This window comes from Cinclus cinclus, chromosome Z (genome assembly GCF_963662255.1).
Source record: "Cinclus cinclus chromosome Z, bCinCin1.1, whole genome shotgun sequence".
Lineage (NCBI taxonomy): Eukaryota > Metazoa > Chordata > Aves > Passeriformes > Cinclidae > Cinclus > Cinclus cinclus.
Window position 1 is genome coordinate 71,446,148 of NC_085084.1, and position 23,523 is coordinate 71,469,670.

At 38.9% G+C, this 23,523-nt stretch overlaps 1 protein-coding gene across 1 annotated transcript in view; it reads right to left on the bottom strand.

The window, feature by feature from the left end:
* Positions 1 to 4,370, bottom strand: part of GHR (growth hormone receptor) — a 60,920-nt gene extending 56,550 nt beyond the window's left edge. The window contains exon 1 of the mRNA XM_062513122.1: positions 4,298 to 4,370. Within this exon, the coding sequence (XP_062369106.1) occupies positions 4,298 to 4,367 (70 nt within the window). The 5' untranslated portion in view covers positions 4,368 to 4,370. The remainder of the gene's footprint in view (positions 1 to 4,297) is intronic.
* Between the last annotated feature and the right edge of the window lie 19,153 nt (positions 4,371 to 23,523).

Below are 23,523 nucleotides of genomic sequence, written 5' to 3' on the forward strand. Positions count from 1 at the left end.
CAGATACCTGGCCTTAAGGTTTTTAAAAGAGCTCTGTAAGCTTCTGACATCCCAGGAAGATGCATATGTCCTGCAGGTCCTCTGGTATCACTGGGAGCCCTGGACACAAGTCTTGGCTGCTCAGGCATGTCTTTAATGACACTGAAGTCCTATGCCTGGGTTATGGATTCAATCTCCAGTTCTGCAAGTGGAGCACTGATACTCAGTGCACACATATAATTAGATGGTTTTTCATCAACATGTAATGCATACAAAGCACCAAAGTGCAACAACAGATACCAGTAAAACAAAAGGACATCCTGATGGAAATAAAAAATTGATTTGTTTCAGAAAGGAAAATAACTAAGTCTCTTTCTTAAATAAAAATTATGCAAATAGAATGTATGAGCATAGCACATTCATAAAATAATTTTAAAAGTTGTGATGGAAAAAGATAAATACATTTTTCAAATCCTGTTAGATAAAGTGAACAATAATTTAAGGCTGTTGCTCTTAAAATTGTTATTGTACAAAACCTTTTCACTCAAAATTATTTTTCTTGTGCTATCATTAAAAATTAATGCCTTTCTAAAGCTGTTTCAGAGGATTAATTAATGTAACTGTAATAGTCTGGAATGAACTTTGATCTAGCATGAAACTATGGTAAAAGACATTTCCCACCTTTTTCCCTGGGAAGAAATTAATTTTCAAGCTCTTTGATCTTATATATTGTTTTATTAACTGTGACTAATTCCCAGTTTATTTCTCTATGTACTTATTTGACTTACACTCATCAGTTGTAGAGAAGGAACAAGCAAACAGTATCACAGCTTTCATCTTGCTTCCTAAACAAATTTCAATCTATGTCTAGAGCAACTCCCATCAACTGCCTCTAATGCCAGCAGGTAGAGTAAACCAAAATACCTTGGTGAATTCTGGATGCAGTTTCAAAACACCACAGTTACATTAATGTAAAATCTCAAATACAAACTGTGTATTTGTACACAAATGTAAGCTGAACAACAATTTTCTGGACAACAATTAATACTGCACAGATGTACATCTGCTTATGACGCAGTACTCTTTCTTGTTTATGTACCTAATTAACTAAAATGTCAAAATCACACAATTCCCCATCTTCAAAGCAATCTAGAAGCCTAACTCTGCCGACAAAAATGTCTTAATCAGCTGTGAAAATGGCCTTGTGCTTTCCAATCCAGAAGGCACAAAATCCAATAACCTATGGTAATTATGCACCTATTAGAAATTATCTTCTTGTTATTGAGGCCTTTACTTTCCTTCTACGACTGCCTCTGTTCTGCCTTGTCACTGTACATCAGGCAGCTCAAGGGCATGGACAACACATGGATCAGCAACCCTGGGGAAACGCTGCAAGTCCCACACTGCTCAGCCCTGAATTACAGTCAAAGACCAGGGGCAGTGAACATGCTTGGTCACTTTGAGCATCACCCTCTCAGAGATGGTGGGCACCCTTCTCACTTCATGCTAACTGCAGTCTCAGTTTAGGGAGCTGGAAGCCAGGTTCCTTGCAAGAGGAGAGCATGAAAAACAAGCTAAATCAATCCAAAGAACTCCAGCAGAACTGGATACCGGCCTGGAGACAGCAAATAGTGACTAAAAGTCCAATATCAAGTCTCAAATGTTGTGCAGTTCCCTGGCCAACTCCTGGCCTCACACCCTTGATCCTGCCAGAAGGAAACTTCTGTATGAGATTTCACTCTGTCTAGGGTAGATCTGACCCCATGGCACAAAGCCAGCTCCAATCACTCTCTTGTAAGGCTGAACTTAAGCTTTGTTTATTTTCAAGATACAAAAGCATCACATGTACAAGTCTATATTACAGTGAAACAGTAGTGGGCTTTGGTACAACATTACCAAGTATATGCATTTTTTATTTCTTCTGCTGCCAGAAGAAATAGAACTACTGAAGTGACTTTTTTAGGGGGCCATGACACCACAGATCCAGTCCCCAGGCAGCATATCAGATATGGTACAAGTATGGAGCACATTTAATAAAGTTTATACAAAGGTCTCAGCAAGACTATGCTGGGAAGAATACTGTAAGATTGTCAGGATTCATGACCTGAGTGGGGCTGGATCCTCATGAAAGCTTTGTTAGATATGAGCACATTCACATGGGAGAAAAACAAAATCCAAACATGTAACAAACAGATCTTGTCTAATACTCTTCCTAAATCACAAAAAAAACCCCAGCAAATGGATGTTCTTTCATGCTGTTATCTCAAATACCACTGTTCAATTTATACTTCCTTCTCTGACATTTTCAACTGAGCATGTGCCCAACTTATTATGAATGTGTCAAAGCAATAAAAACAATTTAGTCATTCACAATCACTAAAAAAAAGTGATTCCCTTCACACACACAATCTTTAATAGTACAGCAAATCAGGACAAATATTTAGTACTGTATCTTGTATTTAAGCACAGAAACAACCAAAATATTCTTAATTTTTTGATTCTGAAGGTAATCTCATGGAAGTTACTATTTCATCAGCGTAGACGAAGTCACACAAAGATGATGCTGTGGTCAAGTTTTATTTATAACACAGATTTTTACTGCAGTTAGGACATCTGGACCACAGCTCATCTGCCAATGATCATATAATCCTCATGTGCTCTTAAAACTCAAGAGAGAAATCAGTTGGTCTGGTAGACTGCCCTGGGGATTAATTTTGACTTTTGAATGAGTCTACTGTAAAACGCAGACATGGCGAGGAAAGGATCGAGTCAGGACACATTAATTTTTGTTCTACTGACCATTCTGTGGTGGCAGTGAATAGAAGCTGGTACATATGAAAGAAAAAGCCTTAACTATCAGTCTTACAGATTCTCTTTCTGATAACATAGAGGACAAGCATTTGAGCCACACACATAGAAGTAAAGAAACTGAAACTTGTGTTTTCTCCATCCAAACCTGTTTGCTGATAAACAGAATTAACTTCATACAAGAATTGTCAGAGAATTGATCACCCGAGTTTTAATTATTTCTATTTCATCTTAATGTCTCCATTAACATCAAAGTAACACCCCATATGCCTCTCCAGTGCTTCAGCACATACAAGATACCTAGAAATTCAAAGTATGCAACTCCAAGAAAACACAAAACTCCTGATAGAACAAAGAGCTATGGTTATACCTTTAAAATGTAAGCCAGCTGTGAATACAGGCAACTATGTTGTAGCCTTTTGGATTCTACCATATTCTAAAACTAGCACTAGAAAGGCAGATGAAACATGGTTTGAAAGTCTGTAAATGTTTAATTTGTGCTCAGTAAAACTAAAGTATGGACCTAAAGAAAAAAGTGAGAGATGTCAGAAACTTTCACTGAAAACTGTATCACTTTATTTAGAGTTTGCTGTGGAAGCTGTTTTTATCCCACTTCTAATAAAATTTCTTGACAAACAGCCCTTTGTGACTTGCTCTGCTGACACTGATTTTGATTAGGATGTCAGGAGGGGCACCTGTTTACAGAGCTGCAGCTGCTCTGTACCTTTGGGAGAAGCATGACATGTCTGCAAAAAATCAGTTATTATGGAAAACTGTTACTGCTGTCTGTTCTGAAGACCAGCACAGGACAGAGCAGACCAGGTTGAGCTGCGCTTCTTTACATAATTAGATCACAGAACACATAAGCAGATCAATCTGACACAACACACTGGTCCCACTGGAGTTCATGGGTTTTGTTAAATGAGTTAAAGACCAGTACCAGCTGCCTTATTGAGGGTACACGTTCTTTTGAAATCCCATAATCTCTAATCAAGAATTACTAAATTTCTTTCTTATGAAACTTGTTCATATTGGCTTGAGATTCAAAGCTTATGGTCTTTAAATGCTTTCTCTGTATGTCCAATACTTAAGATATGAATACACTAAACTTAAAATATGAATATACTAGAAGACTTGTTTTTTTAGGAAAAAACAAGTCAAAAATGAACAACATACAAAACAAAAATGAACAAAACAAAAATGAACCTCTTACAATTCTTTCATAGCTTCAATACCCACAGAAATAAAATCCAGACGTGTAACACCAATGTTGATACATCTTGCTTACATATCACAAACTGTCAATGAAATTCACCTTCATTCTGCAACACGTCCCAACCTCACCCACTATATTTACAAAAAGATTAACTGATGCACACTAGGTACCTGGGTTCCTGCAATCAACAAAGTTGCACAGTCATCAAAAATTCAATATAAAAGTAAAGTTTATATAAAGCTACATATATATATCTACCTACACAAAGACATGGAAAGGCATCATAAAACTTACCATCACTTGCAGAAAGTGAGTCATTTGCACAGATCAGAGCCAAAGTAAACAGCAGATGCCGAAGATCCATACTTCTAACTCTGTAACAACAAATGACAGTAAGAGAGTTTCTTTACAAACAAATACTACTAACACAAAACGACATTTAAGCTATTATCTAGTTTTATTGAATTTTTGATTTGATTTAAACCAGAAGTACATTTAGTTTATTGTTTATTGCCTCATAAAGTAATACATAAACTTGCAGTCTAGAACAGATAGTAAATAATGTATTTACAAGAGAAGTAGCTTATGCATCTCTAGTCCATCAAATATAGAGGGAGGAAAAAATCAAGTACTGTCAACTGACAGACTACATCTGCAAATTACTTTAAAACCTCCAAGAACACAAACACTTACAAGGCTAGCATAAACCACCAAGCCTTTACAACTCCTCATTTTCCTTGATTCACTCGTGCCACACACACACACACACACACACACACACACACACACACACACATCGTACAACCCCATCGCACAATCCTGTTTTGAGGCACTGCTTTGCTCCTGCCACTATCACCAGCATCTGGTGAAGGGCAGCAGCTGCGCTATGCTGGACTTGCAGACTTTGCAAGCTTCTGCACAAATGGTACCTTGCTCTCAAAAACCTCATGAGATGTCCATAGGAAGTATGGGAAAAGCATCCATACCATGGATCCATACCTGACCATTTATAGCCATAGAGATTACCAGAGACCGTCAAAACTAAAGCTACAATACATATGCTAAAATGAGCATGGATGTTTAAACAAGTCAGGAAACATTCTTTGTTCTGTGGCACCAAACTAGGACAATACACTGACACCTTGCTCAGAGAGGCACTAGAGAGAGAACAGCTCCACTTCCACATCTGATTGTAAATTGGTATGACAGACCTTGATTCTACAACTGGACTATTTCAATTGAAAGATTTTCCTTCTTTATCTAACAGGAGATTAAATCACAAGTGTCTAAACAACCAAGCCAACTAATGAGTAACAATCTCTAAGTAGGTGTTATCAAGTAACAATTCATGCTGGGTATCAGTCTGGGTATCAAAAACTAGTCAGTTTCTTAGTACAGTTATCAAAGTTTGAATTAGGTTAAAGACCATAAAACAGAAGAATGCAGAGAACATAAAGCTATAGCTGTGCTGGATTTAAAAGGTAATTCCCTCATTTTTTTACACTAAGAACAGAGTGAATCACAGTACAGAAAAAACCCCAGAACTACTACCAACTCCAGATTTCTCATCCATGCTGCTCAGTACAAAACTTGAAAATCAGAAGGTATTTTCCCACATCCTCCTTAAACTTAAATAATTCTCAGGTTTCAGGCTCAATATAAGTGGCATTCATTCAAACTGCTCTAGACTAATAGAACCTAAGCCAGACCTGCAAAGGCAAGCCAGGAAATGCTCCCCACTGTACTTACATCAGAGCAAGTATGTCCAGCAGCATCACCCAGACAAGCCTCGGCCAGCCTGAGTAGGCATGGGACTGCCACATGAAGAGAAGAGCTGTAGGAGCTCTTTGGACTGGCCAAGCACCAGCAGGACTTCGCCAAGCAGACATGGGTCACACCAAAGGTGGAGGGACGGATAGAGGGACGGATGGAGGGAGGAAGATAAGGAAGAGGAATAAAGCAAGAAAGGAAGAAAAGTGCTTTAGTGAGGATTTGGGGCAGTGTGGGAGTGAGACAACTTAGGGAGCAGAAGTGACAACTGCAGCTGTTGGAATGCACAGACCTGGGACAAAGCTAATAAAGCAAATCACAGGCCAAAAATCCTCCTAACTCTCAGAAGAGGAGCTACACTCCCACAGTACAAGGTTCATCCAAGATTAGCTACATCTTCAGGTAGCTCCATTGCCCCCCTGCTTCATCTGTACTTCTGTCTACAGGACTCTTTTTAACTGTTTTAGTAAATCCACTATAAAAATGGGCCTCTGTGTCAAATCCTCTCCTCTTACACAACTTCTATCCCATCAGTCTCTTCTCCTCCTCAGCTCTCTCACTTTCTCCCTAAAGTTTTATTTTCTCTTCCCCAGGCCTGAGCACGTCTTTTTATTTACAACTCTCCTTTCCCAGTACCCAGGCATCCCATGCTGCCCTCCTACTCACACCTTCCTGTTCTCTCACATCCACTAGCCTTTGCTAATTTTCCAACCACTGTTTTCCAAGCCTTTCTACTTCTTCCTGCCTAGTAACAGCCACAAGAAAAGGCCAAATCCTCACAGGAGTCCTCCTATGAGAATGAATGTGATCAGAATCCATCATTCAGAACACACTGTCTCCTTTTTCATAACCACACCTAACAACTCTGGTGGGACCAAGGTTGGTTCCCTTGTGCAGCTGTCACAGCATGACTACCCTTCCATCTCTGCACACCTGACTGGTGACCATCTCAGCTTCCTTCCAAGAAGAGTGGTTTGACAGCTGAAGCACTGACCCAGGAGCCTGGAAGCACATCACAGAGGTCAACAAACACACTGCACTTCAGAAAGGCCTTGTTATTGCAGAGGAAAACAATCTTCTTACAGTACTGTTGTTCCCTCTTGCAGTACCAGACTTGTTTACATACCTGCAACACAGTGAACTCCATCACGAGATTGTACTAGTTAAAATGAATCCATAAACATTTATTGTAATGAACCTGTAGGTAAACTAGTTTTATCAGGACTCCCCAAAGACACAACCCAGGAGCAGAGCTGGGGCAGCACAGGCATGGGAATGAGCAGTCAGGGTGGAGGGGAGGGCACAACCACCCTCCAGCAGCAGCTATTATTTAAGAGCAATTCTACAATTATTGGGAAATTTCCTGCTCAGCCATAGGTCTTGACCAGCTCTCAAACAGAGCACAGGATAAATTTGTGTTCCTAAACCTCAGAGATGAACAAAATTGCTGCTTCATCCCTTGCCCTTTTGCTAGTAAAACACAGTATAGAAACAAATGATGCTTCTTCAGTGGACTCTCACAAATGCCAGAATCTCAGTGAGACAAAACACAGTCTTGGCTCTGCCTAAAACCACATGGGATATCCTACTGAGTTATCCATTCAGACAAGTTGTGTTGTCTGTTGTCTGAAAAAAATCCAACTGGTATACACTGAACATACCCAGTATGGGCAGGACTGAGCTCAAAAACTGTAACTGCTCTCATCTGAAAATACGGATGTATCATGCTCCACCCTTTGTGCAAGAGCCTCTGTAAAAGGCCAAGTTGTGCTATCTCCTTGGAGCTGCAACTCAGAGCCCTTGGGACAGGGCTTGTACTCAAGGCCTCACCCAGGCAAATGGAGCTCTGCATGGGGTGTGAAGGACCAGCCAGGGATGTGACTCTGCATCCAGCACAAACACCAAAAGCTCAGCTGGGCTGCAGTTATGATGTCCACTTCTGTTTGAGATGAAGTGAGAGCTATGCTGCCACAGCTCCAGTCTCATGTGAAAACATCTGGTGGAAAGCAGGAGCTGCCCCATTATGATACCACTTTTGGTGGTACAGAATAAAAATTCTGAGAGAAGGGTCCTCTGAAGTGCCACCTGCATCACCATCAGACAACTACTGCCCTGCAGAAAGTTCTCAAAGATCTGTTTCAAAATGATCCATTGCGCTTCCTCTAAGACACTCTTGTGAGCTTGCTATGAATAGGAACAGTATTATCCAAAGGCTTCAGTGTTAACCTAGAAAGAGACAGCTTCTCTGTAGGCATTACGGCAAAACTGACCTTTTACAACCCTGTAGTATATACCTCCCAATACCTACTCTATGTGCCTATGAAAGACAAATGGCTCTTATTCAACTGAATGAAAACACCTTCAAGTTTCTGTAGCATATTATTCTAAAGAATAACATTCCATGTCTTACCCAACTCCAGCAGCTTGTAAGAATGAACAGAGTTAAAATCAGGAAAAAAAAAATTACAGCAGCTGACTGTCCTCAAGCCAGCTGAAACTTGACCACAGAAACATTTGGCTAGAGGTCAGCTCAGGCTAATTACTTCAGTATAGAAATGGAGCCAGGAGTTATAAACAGGATAAAAAAATATCTTGGCCCTTTTCTATAGCAATGTTGGAGTAAGGTCAATCACAAGTGAATTTAAACACAACATCTCTCCAGTGGGACATGAACAGAGTCAGCATAAACAAGTGAAACTGGGCTAAGAAGCTTCCTGAGAAAAGAAATAGTTTAGTCACAGCTCACTGAGTTGTTTGCATCTACTCTGGTTGGGTAAAAATGTTAACACTCAAAGTAAACCAGAAGGAGTCTTGCTTATTGCTGTTTGAAGTGAGATCTTGACCTTTACATAGTCTCTGAACCTGAAAGGACAAGAAGGAAGGACAAGGACATTGAACTGCACCTATTAGGGCACTTCTGCTTTTGCCACCACCATTAACTCAGAGTACTTCAAATATGAGAGTTTTCCCCCAGTAACCTCCTCCAGTTTATCATTGCTTGCCACAGCAGCATCTCTGCAGCTAGTACAGAACAAAGGGTAGCCTCTCTGCTGCAAAACAAAACACAAAATTACTGAGTGAAGGATTAACCTGAGGAGCTTTCCACACACTACTGTTTCATCATTCCATTAGATCACAAAGAGGCAAGAGCAGAAGAGTGTGCCATGCATATGAATATATGCCATCAGAACCACCACCAAACAAGAACAAGTGCCTAAGAAAGGAATGTAACTCCAGCCTCTCCAGGTCTGCCCTGAATCTTCTTTATGGCAACTACCAAATATGTGTGCATGTACTTGTGCAAAATTTTTCTGGGTGAAAGGCTTTTATTTTTTATAGTGTGGAAATTCCTTAGAAGTTATTTCAGGGCATGACCAGTGACACCAAGAAGTAATCCTTCTGTGCTTGCCTAAAAACATTCAGATCACTTTGGCTGATCATGCATAGCTGAACTCACTTTGCCTATATGCCCTCACTCCTCTGAGTGCCAACAGGATGGAGTCATGGTTCAACTGGAATTAGTTTTAGCCCTTTCGATCAACACAATCTAAAGCTGCAATGCACTTAAAGCCTTCTTCCCTTGCTTGCTGATATTATGGCTTGATTAAGTCATCAGCAGCCCTTGGACGAGTGCCTGTTTTTACAGAGCCCTTGTCAGGGCTCTATACTCAGCCACAGTAAGAAACAGAAATAACAAATTGTCTCAGCTGATATGAGTAACACACCATTCACCTACTGTGTACTGTTATCTTGGATATAAAAAGGACAAGGAATGATACCAAAGAAGCAGAAGTTATGTACTCCAAATTAAAAAACTAACCAACCAAAAATCTCATAAAGGGCACATTTCACTTAAAAAAAGCCAAAACTTTAACAACAAAAGAAACATAAAGTTGCACTTATTAGGCGTGTTTTTATACAAATTTGAGGACTACAAAAAGGTCCACTATAAATACACTTAAACTGTTTCATAAGTTAAAACTTAACCTATGGAACAGAGGCAACTTTATATTATTAATTAGGTCCTTATATCAACTAAATAACTTACAGTGATTTCAAGTGTTAAAATTGCAAATTGAATCTACTGAATTAATTGCTCCTTTTGGGTTTAAAAGATTTTTTTTTCCCCATATGAACTTTCAATTTTGGAATAGAGAGTACATGAAATTTTAATTTCAACACCCAGTGTGTCTCTGTTGTAAGAAACACCTTCAGTGCTTTTAGCTGGTTTATTTTTCCTGTGGATTGATGTGTTTGTTAATTACTCTGATTTAAACCTGTAACAGGCCAAATGATTATCAGTTCTTTGATGTGGTTAAGGAGCCCTTCAGTGAATACATATTTGGACATTGCTCTGGGCTTGTACTGAAAGCTGTTTAAAGTCATTCTCCAAAAACTGGCTAAGAAGTCTAAGGATAGGTGTGGCACATGAGGTATCACTTCTTTATTTGCTATAAAATATGCTGTATTTGGACAGCACTAGCCTGATGGGCTAGGTACAGAGAAGGAGGATCTCAGCTCTAAGACTAGTAGATCTCTCCACTGGAAAACAATGCCTAAAAGAGGACTGAAGTTATGGTCTTAAGTTTCTGCCTACTAGACAGATAGAAAAATTTGAATTTATTTGAAATTAGAAATAAATTAATCTCAGATGAAAGTGCAAACATTTAGCTGCACAACATGCAGATACGAATTGCTGAGCAGATACTCAGCTTTGCATATAATTGTATCATTAAGGAAGATTCAGGCCTATTTATGATAATAGTTTCTTTCTCAGCTATAGTACTAATTCTTCCAAGGCTTCTCAATTTTTTTATTATTACTTTTAGTTACTATTAGTATTTAGATAGCAGTCATCCAAAGACAAAATTCTTCTCTTTGCTTTGTTATTTGTACAATGAATTGCAAAGAAAAGTGCTAGAATTTTTTTATACAGGCAAATATATATTCCAGTCTGCTTAAGGAAATATGATACATCCATTTAATGTCCAGTATCATGTCAAGAAAGCAAAGAGAAATATCTAAGTCTGTATCTAGAACCAACACCCTAGTAATCAGTACTAAAAAAAATGTGGTTTTGCTTAAAAACCTTTCACTGAGATAATTATTCACACTTTACATAAAGAGATTAAATGATATTTCCAGCTCTGTAAAAAAATTTTGTGCAAGTGTGAAAAAACCCCAAGCCACAAAGCAAAAGCTCTTCAGTGTCTTGCCAGCACTGAAGTTCAAATCCCGTCAGGACTACAGCACTGTGGACCCAATCCAGCAAAGCAGTAAAAAACATCTGATTTCAAGCAGGCAAGATGATACATTCAACAAAAGAATATGGCTAAGAAATTCTCCTAGCACTGCAAGAGAGCTTAGCACCTCATAGAAATTAGGAACCACAGTGCAAAGCAACCTGTGTAACAGCACTGGGAGTTTAGGCTGGAACATGAGGGAAAACAAACAGGATTAATTTTATGCTTGATAATAAATAACCGTAATTATAATAAAACACGTGATGCTGGATCATCACTACACAGTGGGTCAGCTCCACTCTTCAGTCAGCATAACCTCTGCGAGCTTTCTCCTGTGTGTCAGTATCTGCATTATTACTCAAATTAAAAAAACATATTACCTGGTACTTGGGCAAATACAGTCAGTTAGGTTTCAGCACACATCATAAATAAATTGACATCTGATCTCTTTGAGCTTTTCTGTTACATGAAAACCTTGCTCCCTCTGATTTCCTTAAACTGCTCTTTGAAGTCTGTAAGGCAGGTTTGAATTCAAGGTGATTGGAAGAAATAGACGATGCTTTGCTCAAAAATGCTCAGCTATAACACAATTCTGTTTCACTGGAGATCACCAGGAGTTTCATCATTTTGAAACAGTTTGATAATAGCCAATCATTTTTGCTCAAAGAACAATTTCGGGAAAACAGAGGGAGCAGACTTTTAATTTTAAAACATATTTATATTAAAAAAACCGCATTTCTTCTAGGAAAAAGCCATCTTCAAGAAGTTGCAAAATTGAAATTCAAGTCCTGGTATTTAGCCTAGACTAATGGAATTACTTAACAGTTCGTTACCATGGGACAAATTAATTACATGGTTTAATCGCATGCTGAATTATTCGTGTGCTCCTAATCAGATTAAAGACTACATAACAGAACCCGTATGGCATTTAGGAAGTCATTAACTTGAATAGCACAGTAAGTGAAAGCCAGTAAATGACAGACAAAGCATTTCTCAGTGTATTTCTGGGTAGCCACTCAGGACTCCAAGCAATCATATATTTACTATCAGCTGGTCTGCAGGAAAAGAATAATCTTCTTGGCAGAAGGTTTAACAGTAACCAGTGCATTTTAATTCAGTGCAGTTTTGTATGTCCTGCAGCTCATTTAAGATGTTCAAGATATGATGCATATCCATTTATTTTGAATTTGTAACATGTCGACTGAAGCCAACTTTGAATTTCAGTTAAACTGATGCAGAGTTAACATATGAGCACACCTATTCAATGCAACTGTTTTTCACAATAACTGCAAGAAAAATCATCTGTTTAAGAAGTTCTGTGTTAATAAGAAGCAGGATGATTGACTTTCCACATGTCCTCTCTAAGATCATACCAGCATTGCTCCCTCCCCCATTTGCAGTTGATTTGGTGCTTTAAGTCCACACAAATCTGAATAAATAAATGGTGGACACCTACCCAACAGTATCTCACTGCATTCAACAACTGCTTAAGCTACTTCATACAGACATATAGAGAGCTTTTGAGCTAGATCCTTAATTGTGAAAATCAACACAAAGTTGAAAGAAGTATTGAGTTAAACCAGCAAGTGTAGAAGATCACTCAGTATTTTCAAATGCAGCGCTGACAAAACAAGTTTTAATGAAATATGAAATAACTTGTGAAGAAAATCTGATCTCTGTTCAAATATTTCATGAAATTCTTTAGAAGTCTGTAAACTTCTGCTTCCACTTGCACTGGTATGACCTTGAATACAAAATACCCAACTTTCAAATTTAAGGTATGTATTGATGAAACATCTCACATACAGAGACAGATTATACCCCCATTTACCAAAGTGACTTAAAAATATATGAGCATTTTTAGATACCAGCCAAACAGGATCTCTAAAAGCTTTATACTAAAATGATCACTTCTGATACATATTTTTATGACAGAGCTGTTGATAACACTTTTTAGGCCAAGAGCTGTAGGAGGAATGCTGCAAATTTTTAATTGGAGATTCTTCCAAGGCTAGAGTGTCTAGTATTTCTAAATATAGGGAGACTGACTAGCTTATTTTGCAGACAGAATTTACTAAAATCCAATCCATTGTACAAACTGTGTATATGGCTTGACTTTTCATGGGCTTCCAGTAACTTCTTCCAACACCCATTTTGTAACTTACCATGGTATTATTTTAGCTGTTTCAGTTATCACAGGTCCTGAAAGAATTCTTCCCAAGGAAGCAGCAGAAGTGGGGTCTGGTTTGTGTCCACGTGCTAGCACGCACTTAACACCCACATGCACACAGGCATATTCATGTTTTCATGGAACCTGAAGGTGCACCTTCACAAGCACTCAGCTCACTATTTATATCGTCTATATATTTATTAACTTATTTATTTTTATCCTTAAAATTTATATATGAGAGGGAGACATTCTTTCCTATGAGGCAGATGAGGATGGGTTAGAAGACAAAAGATAAGTGAGGGAAGGCTCATGGAAAGCCTTTTCTCCTGCACTGGAGATGCAGAAGGGTATGTGACATGGGATCCAGAGCTAATTATTAAGGAGTGGAGACAAGTTTAGATTTCTCACTGAGTGATGAAGCCAGCTTGCCTTCTAAGGGGAAGACATGCCTGGTAATCTCCAGAGTTAATGACCTACTGAACAGTTACTAGTTTATAGTGATTACCTCCTAGTAAATCTGCATGGGCACCTGCAGCTATCATAGCACTACAATGATGGCTTCATCTGCAAAGGAGACAAAGAGAAATGCCATGTTGTACTTAGAAATGTGCAATGGAAACTGACAGAGGCTTGTCCCGACATCAATTATTTCCTGTAAGAAAATTTCACCAATGAAGAAATTAAGAAGTATCTGTAAAATAAGTCACAGAAACAATCACATTAATTTTAAAGATAATTTTACAGATCTGTTTCTAAATAGGTATTTTAATAATGCCAGATAATATTTTCCATCAGCAAATCCTGAAGCAGTCTGCAGCAGGAGTCAGTAGCATTATCCATTTAACAGACAGAGAAAGGGACATACTGAGAAGAGGAACAGATTGCCTACACTTACACCGCAGCCTAGCAGCAGAGTAAAGCATGGACTGCCACCCCCCATTACATACCACAGAATAATACAGTCTTGTGGATACACAGCCAGCCATCTCAACAACACAAAAGAAAGTTGTAGCGGACTAAAAATATCCCAAACCCAAAAAACTGACAGAAAGAATTGCAATTAAGAGTAAGACAAGCTCATCTGAAATACTCAGGCAAGTATAAAAATCATCTTAATAAGTGTATAGCTCTTTCACAAACAATAGGAATGAACTGTGCTCTTTAGCTGTGGTAACACCAATGTAGTGAATATAAGCCTATCATACCACATATACCACTTTTCAAATGTCAGAGACAAAAGCAATCATAGTTCACCATTGCAGCCTTTGATTTTAGACATCACACATAAAGCACATGAACTTTGGACTGATCAGCTCAAAATGGGACACTATGCAACAAACAGGTGCTGCAAACAGAGCTGCCCAGTGCAAAGCAGGCTGGCTGGCCAAAGGACAGCATGCCCGCCTCCAATTTTATGACTTCCTTCTCTGCAGGAACTCCATCACAATACCACCTCATTAAAAAAGTGAAACTTTGGAGCACATTCAACTGTTCATTAAAAGCAAGTAGTGGATTCACATTTTTCCACTGCTGTTACTGTTATTTTACATAGGGGCATGAGGAAATGGATATTTACAGATAACATTCACAAGGTACCAGGGCTTGGGCCTTCACCCAAAACCACTCCAGGTATTTCTCTGACACAAACCCACTCTGAGCTGTCTATTCACAAATATAAATCCCACACCAAGCTAGATCTCAGACATACGGTTCAAAAAACAGAGGGGACTAAAGGGTAGGACATTGGAAGGAGTTTTGTAAAGCCCAGCTTGGGGCTCTTCTCATCTAGCACATTACCCAATGCCTCTGAAGTCTGACCAGCAGCCTTGCCTCAGTATGCGTTTTTATACTGAAGCAGGGAGTAAAGCTGCTTGCACAGATGCCTGCCAGCAAAAGTCTTAGGAACTGGCTCTCTTCCATTAATCAGGGCACCACTAACCACACTCACATCACTCAGCCCTGGGCTCTGAATGGCAGTCTCACCCACATGGCCATGTGGAAAGTGTCAGGATGGAAGGGAAAGAGCACGACTGCTCTTTTTTGTAGTTCTTGTACTGAATAAATTTAATATCACAGGAAGCTGTATTTCTGGAGAGATCAAAGGCTTTAATCTTAAGAAAAACTTTTAAAAAATGTAATATAAAAATATATACACATTTACACATAAGAACGTTTCATCTTTATTTTTAAGAAGTCATTAACAGTTATACCATCTGCTCTTAAAATACGTACGACACTTTCCAATCACACCAATCTTGTGAAAGCAGCCATGATCACATAAGCATGATGAGACTGACTGTTCTTAGGATCAACACAAATTGTATAGCAATATCAATAAATCACTGCCTCATAGCATATATTTTCCCCAACATTATTAAGATTGTGGAATATCACAGCAGAATTGCCCTGATGAATTGCCCTGATGCATAAATCAGTCCTTATTTTTAGTTCACTTGTCGCATACAAGCTTTTCTTCAGTAAACATACTTGATAGCAGGTGACCAGATTCACATACTTGAAAGAATAAAAACCTGTCACACTTCAATGCAAAATATTTAAATTCTCCCCTGGTAACACCATGTTAACATCACATCAAATATGGCACTGTGCAAATAACAGCATTTCCTAAGGATTGGGATCCTTTGCTCCCTTCTGAAAGTCCATAATTACTACCCTTCATTTATAGATAGGAAACTGAAACACAGCAAGGTTACAGAGGGTGACAAAACCCAAGTGAGTCTGTGGTGGAGCTCAGAAGCAAGGCCAGACCCCTTGTCCATGCTGTGTTCTTCCAGGGCTAGGCTTCTTGCAGAGGAATCTGGAATGGGCAGTTTAGCTATGTATCAAATGGCTCCCTGGACAAGGAAAGCCAGGAAAACAGCACAGAAGCAGTTTTCTGTATGGTTGTTTGACCATGTTTCAGCTATAAAATAACAGAAGTCATTAATAAACTGTTTTCCAGGTGTGCTGAACTCTGCATGAAAAGGCATGGTAACCACAACAAAGAAGACTTTGGTTAAGGACGTCACTAATAACTAATTTATGCATACTTTATAAGCATTTTTACAAGTAACTTTTTACTATTCTGACCTTCTAATTTTCTTGCTGAAATTGGCATAGACAAATATCCCAAGCAGAGATCCATGGTGCAATGAATGAATCTAGAGTTATACCATCTGGTTTCAGAAACATTAAGAACACAGACATAGCATAGCAAGTTTTACCTACTGTTATTGGAACTAAAGCTAGAAGTAACTAGAATTTCTCTTCTATTTAATGACAGTACAGCTGTGTACACTTAGACAGGAATAGCAAGTTCAAGTCTCATAAAACTGCTACAGTACACAGATAGCAGCTGTAAAGTCTCATGCAGCAATTTAACAGCAGATAACAGCTTTTCAGCTTCACGCCATGAGCAACCACAGGTCTGAATCCCTTACACAATAGCATATTTCTGTGATGTTTGATTCAAATTTACCCCACTGTATTCTGATTAGGCTTTCAGTAATACATGAAAGAAGCAATGAATTAGACATGATTTAGAACAAACACATACATTCAAACTCAGTGACACCTGATTTTTTATCTACAATGTTCTGATAGGCATTTTCACGTTATCTCTCACTCATAAAACATAGATTTTTTTTCCCCTCTATTTGTTTCAATAATATGTATTTAAAGTCAGGCAATTAATATCCTAAATAACACTTTATGTGGGAAATGGCTCCTTAAAATGCAGTATAATAATTTTTCTCTGACAAGGAAAAATGGCTTTTAACCACTTTTAAGAGTCATCCACTCCTCTGTCTCAAATGCTGGCTACTAGAGATTGACAGAAGGGCTTGAATTCATCAATTTAATCAGGACTGAATCTGACAGCTTTAATTCATACATCTCTATTGTTTTGGGTATTTAAACATGACAATTAGATCCCAATCAGAATATTGTATAGTGCATATTATAATTATCACCTCTGGCAGGAATTAATCCTAGGATCTGTGTGGATTAGCTGAAGGGCATTACGGGATACTATTGATCAACCTACTTAGCCAACACTGGTAACAAAGACATTTGCAGGTAAGATAAAAAATTATCACAGTACCTCAGATGTCAGCAGGGGATGGACGATGCTTCACGCCTCCCTCAGCTCGACTGCAAATCACGACCTTCTCCAGCCATCCCAGCACCTACATGAAAACAGGAGAAGCAGACAAGAGGTGAGTTCTGGAACAGCAAAGGTCACCTGTGGTGGGAGGGCAACATGACAAAATCCAGCTATGTGTCCTGGTCCTGCTGTCCCTCAGGGAAGGCCACCAGCAGGGCAGTCTGCCTGGCGGCCCCGAGCGCAGCACCTGGGCTTCTCACTCAAACTGCACCAGTGGCCTGAAACCCCGTGTCACTGAGGGCTGCCAAGCCACAGCACCCCGTGCTAACCTCGACATTAAAGTGAACACATATTTAAAAGGCAAAGAGAGGTCAAGGTGACTGATCAACTTATTCTTAATGCACATTCCTGGTGAAAATCAGCTGCCCTGGAAGTAATCTCTGGGCTATCAAGAGGATGAGTAGTATCTTACTACCACCACCATCACAACAACAATAACTACTGCTACTACCACCACCACTTTAGACAAGAAATTACAGCACAGTAACTTACAACAGCAAAACACAGTAACTTAAGAACCGGTGAAACTACAAAAATAACATTTCATTTTCCTCTAAAAGGACAGTGGCTAAGTCTCAGGAAGATGGCATACTGATAAAGAAAAGTAGTATGTTATGTTCTGAATTCCTAAGCACATTTTCACTGCCATGATATCTTGGCACAGCAGCAGCATCCAAAACAGTTCTGGACTAGTAGCATTTCTATGTTAAAGAAAAATAACATAAATTCAACACGGAAAGTTACTACTTCCCAAGGATCCAAGTCAGCTTTTAAAAGCATTTTAAAAAGTCAGACATGGTGCTCACATTATTTGAATAATGCACAATAATCTGATTTCTAGTGGGATGAATTACAAAAAGAAGACCAGATTTCACTGTATTGAGCTCTTTAAAAAACTAGGGGAAAAAAAATAAGTCTGCAAAACCCTACAAATAACATCTAAAAAACTACTGTGTACATGCAAACTGCATGCCTAGGGTCACACTGCCCTAGCCTGAACAAGAAAAAGTAACATTTTAAAAGAGAATTTTCCTTTACTGAGTTAGCAGTAGCTGAAAAAAGAGCAGCAAGAATCTTTTTGTACCCCCAGAATTTTCTCCCTGTTGTATGTATAATTTTAATATGCAGATAGATCACTAAACAGTGGAAAGCAAAATGTGCTTTTGAGTGAAAATTTCATCAATATTTCTCTGGAATCCTTCTAATCCTTCAGAGGCTGTCACCTCTATATTTATACTAAGAAAACCTAAAACAATACCCTCCCCAACTGCCAAATGAAAAAAATCCTTCAACATAGAGAATAATTAAACAGATGTTTGAAATAACGAGAAAGCCCTTTCCATGAAAAGTGTGACTAATATGTAGTATTACTGTAAAATAAATCAACCTATGTGTGGTTATCCAAAGTAAAACCTGTAAGCAGGGTTCCCTCCTGGCTCACATCATGAAACAAGTAGATTAGACAAGTTCCTACATAGTAAGTCTTTATGTTAGTCTACCCCAAAATATGCACAGCCAAATTCTATTATCACACTTTTTAGAAATTGCCCGCTCACATTTCAGCAGGCTGAAAATATAACTGATTGTGTTCCCCACTCATACGTAATTCTACAAGGAGTCTTGTGTTAATTTAATTTCTGACTTTTGAAAGAACTCTGAATTTCAGACAGAAAACTGAGCAGTGAGCCACAGCGTTCTTTTCCAAAAATAAAAAGACAGCTTAGTGTGGAACAAAGTTATAAAGTTTTACCCAGCTGTTGACTAAAGTGAACTACTAAGGACTACTGACAAATTCCTTTTTCAAAACACTCACTATGGCATTAAGAAGAGGAAATGACCTTTATATGACAAAGTCAGAATCCTATTACAATAGGACAGAAAAAGTTATTCCAGTAGTACTTCCAAAATATTTTGAAATCCTGCTCAGCAGCAGTAAAGATCTCTCAGCTACTTTATGGGCAACAAAGGGAAATGTCCTAACTTCTGATTACCTGATTGTACTCAGAACATTTTGTTTCACTCTTGGCAGCTGTGGCAATGTGCTCCAACCCCTGCAGTTTTCTGCTTGTGCAACAGCCACCCGGGGTGGTTGTGACTGCTACGTCTGGCTCACAGATATCAACACAATAGTTAAGGGCCATAAATCTTGCTTGACACCTAAGGGCCGTGAGCCTTGTTCAACAGCTGAGGGCTAGTTGAGCATGCGCCAAACGAGACACGATGCTGTGCAAATATGACCATTAGTCAATCATCTTACTCCATAAACAGTAGACAGCTGAGGCTTGTCCAGCTCTCCTGAACAGAAGGGGCTGCGTGTCAGGAGCTCCCCTTCAGCATGGACACCTCTCTGTATTACTCCCTGGCACTGAGAGATTCCTTGCCATAGAAGATTCTCAGTAAGTGAATAGTAACAGGCTAAATTTTGAAATCTTACCTAAGTGACATAAAATATTGATTGTGCACATACAATCCTTTAGCCATAAAGTGCTGACCAAGCCTGGGACTATGTCTGGGTCCAGTCACAACTAAATCCCAATAAGAAAATTTAGAACACAGGGGAGTTCTTTCTGAACCTTATGACTCAACAGGGCAGTCTCCTGCACAGGTTTGTCTGACCCCATCCTCTGTGCTGTAAACAATCAAATATGCCTTGCCATCAAATATTGTTAAACTGCTGATGCATTTACCACCAAACTTTGTTAAATGGATGTTTTACATCAATAGAGAGATCTCTACTTCTCTCTTGCAGGTGAAGTACGTCAGTCTATCTGTGGCAGCAGCAAGGGATGACAGCACAAAAAATGTCAGCAGCAACAGTTTAGAACAGCCATACAAGCACAAAATCAGCTATATTTGCACTTGGCTCTGACAGTTCATTATGTGTGAAAAACAGGCATTACTGTACATAAGGTAATAAGCTAGATGTTAAAATGATTAGCAGTCTCCCTCTAAAATGATTCTTGGAAAAACAGCAGTTTCGCAAAAGGGTAACAGGTTCATATGTAAGTGATATAGGTGAAGCTCTTTTTTCTTTCCAGAGATACATATTTTGACAGAAGCACATTCAGTTACTGAAATCCACAAGGCGAACAAAAGGATTACAGCACTGAGTTGAGAGAGTACATCCAAACTAGCTTGTTTCACAAAATAAGAAACAGACTCGGATTCATCAGTGCCTTGATTAGGATGTCAGGATCTTTGCCCATTATTATCTTCTCATTATGTCCTAAGATAACCTACCAAAAAAATAATAATCTGGACAAGACGAAATGGATTCAAATGTGCCAAAAGTTCTTTTGGTCCTCAAAAAAGAATCTAAGGAAAGGTCCAGGGCTGAAAAAAAAAAGCTGGAAAGATTTTTTAACCTGTCTCATGTAAAATCTTAATGATGAAGTACAAACTAGTGAAATGTACTGAAAACTGGCAGAAATGCCAGAGGATTTCAACCAGTGGTAAGAAGTCCAGCTGAGGCACAGCCACTAAAGAAGCAGCCCAAGAGTAAATGCTGTTTAAATCTTCATTAATGACCATTGTTATTGAAGAGGGGACCAAACAGTAGAAGAGACTGCTTAGAGGTTGTGGGGTCCAGGGGTACACAAAACTCCAGTGCATTCAAAGCATGACCGAATTAACGAAATCTCTGAACACAAGGGTTGGACTAGATGATATCCAGGCATCCTTTCCAACCTCAGTAATTCCATGATTCTACAATTCTGTGTATTTACACATCTAACTGAAAAGTTGCAGGCAGAAGACAAAAAATAAGGAGGGTATAAATTACGTGCTTTGGAAGAAAGATTGCAAACCCTGTGATTGCACGGAACACTGAAAAGGAGCAGACTACTTCCACGCAGACACATGATATGGATTCACAAGTCCCAGGAGTTCCTGCTTCTTTATTATGCTGGGCTAACAACAGACACATCAGAGGATCCTGTCACTTGTGAAATCTGCCACCTATTTCCAGAGCATTTGTGCTTCTGAGATTTGATCTAAGGAAGCTTAACTGTGTCTTTATTCTATTTCCCCTGTATTTTATTTATTTCCATTTCCAGTTAAACCACTACTCTACATCTTAAAGGAAAACAAAACAATTTGTCTGAGATGTATTCCAATTTTATCTCAAAAGCACTTTATTTCCCTAGATTGCAATGTGATGTGTGACACTTGCTGAGAGTCTCAAACTACTTTTCCTAAATCTTTTGAAAGTATTTATCTCAGACAGAAAGAACAATGGACTCTTCATATACATTTTTTAAGTCATTCCAACCATTTTATGTCCAGTTGAACATGAGCCAGCAGTGCCCTGGCAGCAAGGAGGGCCAACACTGTCCTGGGGGGAGTAAGGCACAGTGTCATCAGCCAGGCAAGGGAGGGTATTGTCCTGCTCTGCTCTGAGCTGAGGCATCTTCACCTCCAGTGCTGGAGGCAGCTTTGGGTGCCACAATATAAGAATGACATCGGATTGTTTATGAGTGTGTCCAGAGGAGGGTGACCCAGATGGTGAAACCCTTGAGGGCAAAACTTATGAAGACCATTTGAGGTCAATTGGCCTGTTCAGCATGGAGAAGACAAGGCTGAGGCTGGCAGCAAAGTACACTTACCTCATGGGGGGCAGAGGATGGAAGGTGCTGATCTCCTCTCCCTGGTGACCAGTGGCAGGACATAACCAAGTGGAATGAAGTTGCACTGGGGGACTTCAGGTTTGACATTAGAAAAAGGTTCTTCACTGAGAGGGTAACTAGTCACTTCAACAGGTTCCCCTGGTCATGGCACCAAATCTGTCAGGGGTCCAAGACATTGCTCTTGGTTGCATGGTTTAGTTCTACATGGTCCTGAGAGGGGCAGAGTTGGACTCAACTATCCTTACAGGTCCCTTAAAACTTGAGATATTCTGTGTTCTTTCTTAGGCTCAAACTTCTTACCTTCAAACTTGTAATGAGGTTTCATATCCTTAGCTGAAATAATGTTCTGCAACTGTGAACTCACTCGTTAAATGCTCTCATCAACTTTCTCCTCTACACAGGAATTCCCTAAATTCCTCCAAGGAAACACTAAGAAAACATATCAGAACGTGACATAATCGTTCCCTTTTTCTTCTATTCAGATAGCAAAAACTTTGATTCTGTTTAAGCTTTACACTTGTCTCACCAATCTATACTGTACAAGGGATTAGATTCTAGTTCCAAATCTGAGTCTTCCCCACCCCCCCCCAATCTATTAATATCTTTAGGAGTCTAACAATAAATCTTGCCCTTCATGCTTTAAATACTTCACTGAACCACATTTCTGTTCTTACAGACTTGGCAGTTTTTGCCCCTTTGACATAACAATAACTGGAATATTTTCTTAGCAGCACTAAGCTGAGGAACAACTGATTGTTTTTTGACACTCATGGTAGGATAAAAGATGAATTTATGTTTTCCACTGCATAATGGTTACAAGGGTATATATGGACAGGATAGTTCAGGAGGTTTACACTGTAGTGGAAGCCAAATATAGGAATCAATACACCTCTTTGGTCTTTTAAAAGAAACCATCAGTATTGTAAAGGATGCAAACAGAAATCCAAGCAATTTCACTTGACAACCAAGATAGCTCTTGTGGTGCCCAGAAATTCAGACTGCCTTCCTTAAGTGAAGTACGTCAGCTACAGCTAATTATCTTATTGTGCTAAAGGAATGTTATGAAGAACAGTTTAGTCAATGTTTATAGAAAGTATTTTGAGATCTGAGTAGCTGGAAATTCAGAACACTAATATCTGAAACCGTTGCTGACATATCAGTAACTTAAAAGGAAAAGTCTTCTGATAAATTAACAGGAAAATATCAGAAAAAAAATCTATTACTGGATTTTTATAGACAGTTCTTATGTCCACACTTAAGAGACTAACAAACTTCAAAAGAACACAGACATAAAAATGTTGCTTGAAGTCTGGAGCACCTTTTCATAATCAGGGTAATAGCCAGTTAATTGAGAAAAATACATGATGGATTACTGTACCTGATCATAATCCACATGTGGAAGAAACAATAAGCATTAGATAGCTCTTTAATGAAACATAAGAGATACTGAGGAATCAAAAACAGAAACAAGGAGCAAAAAAATATTTTACAAGGTTGAAATAAAATGAAAACTGGAATTTACTAAAAGATGAACAACATTAATTTTT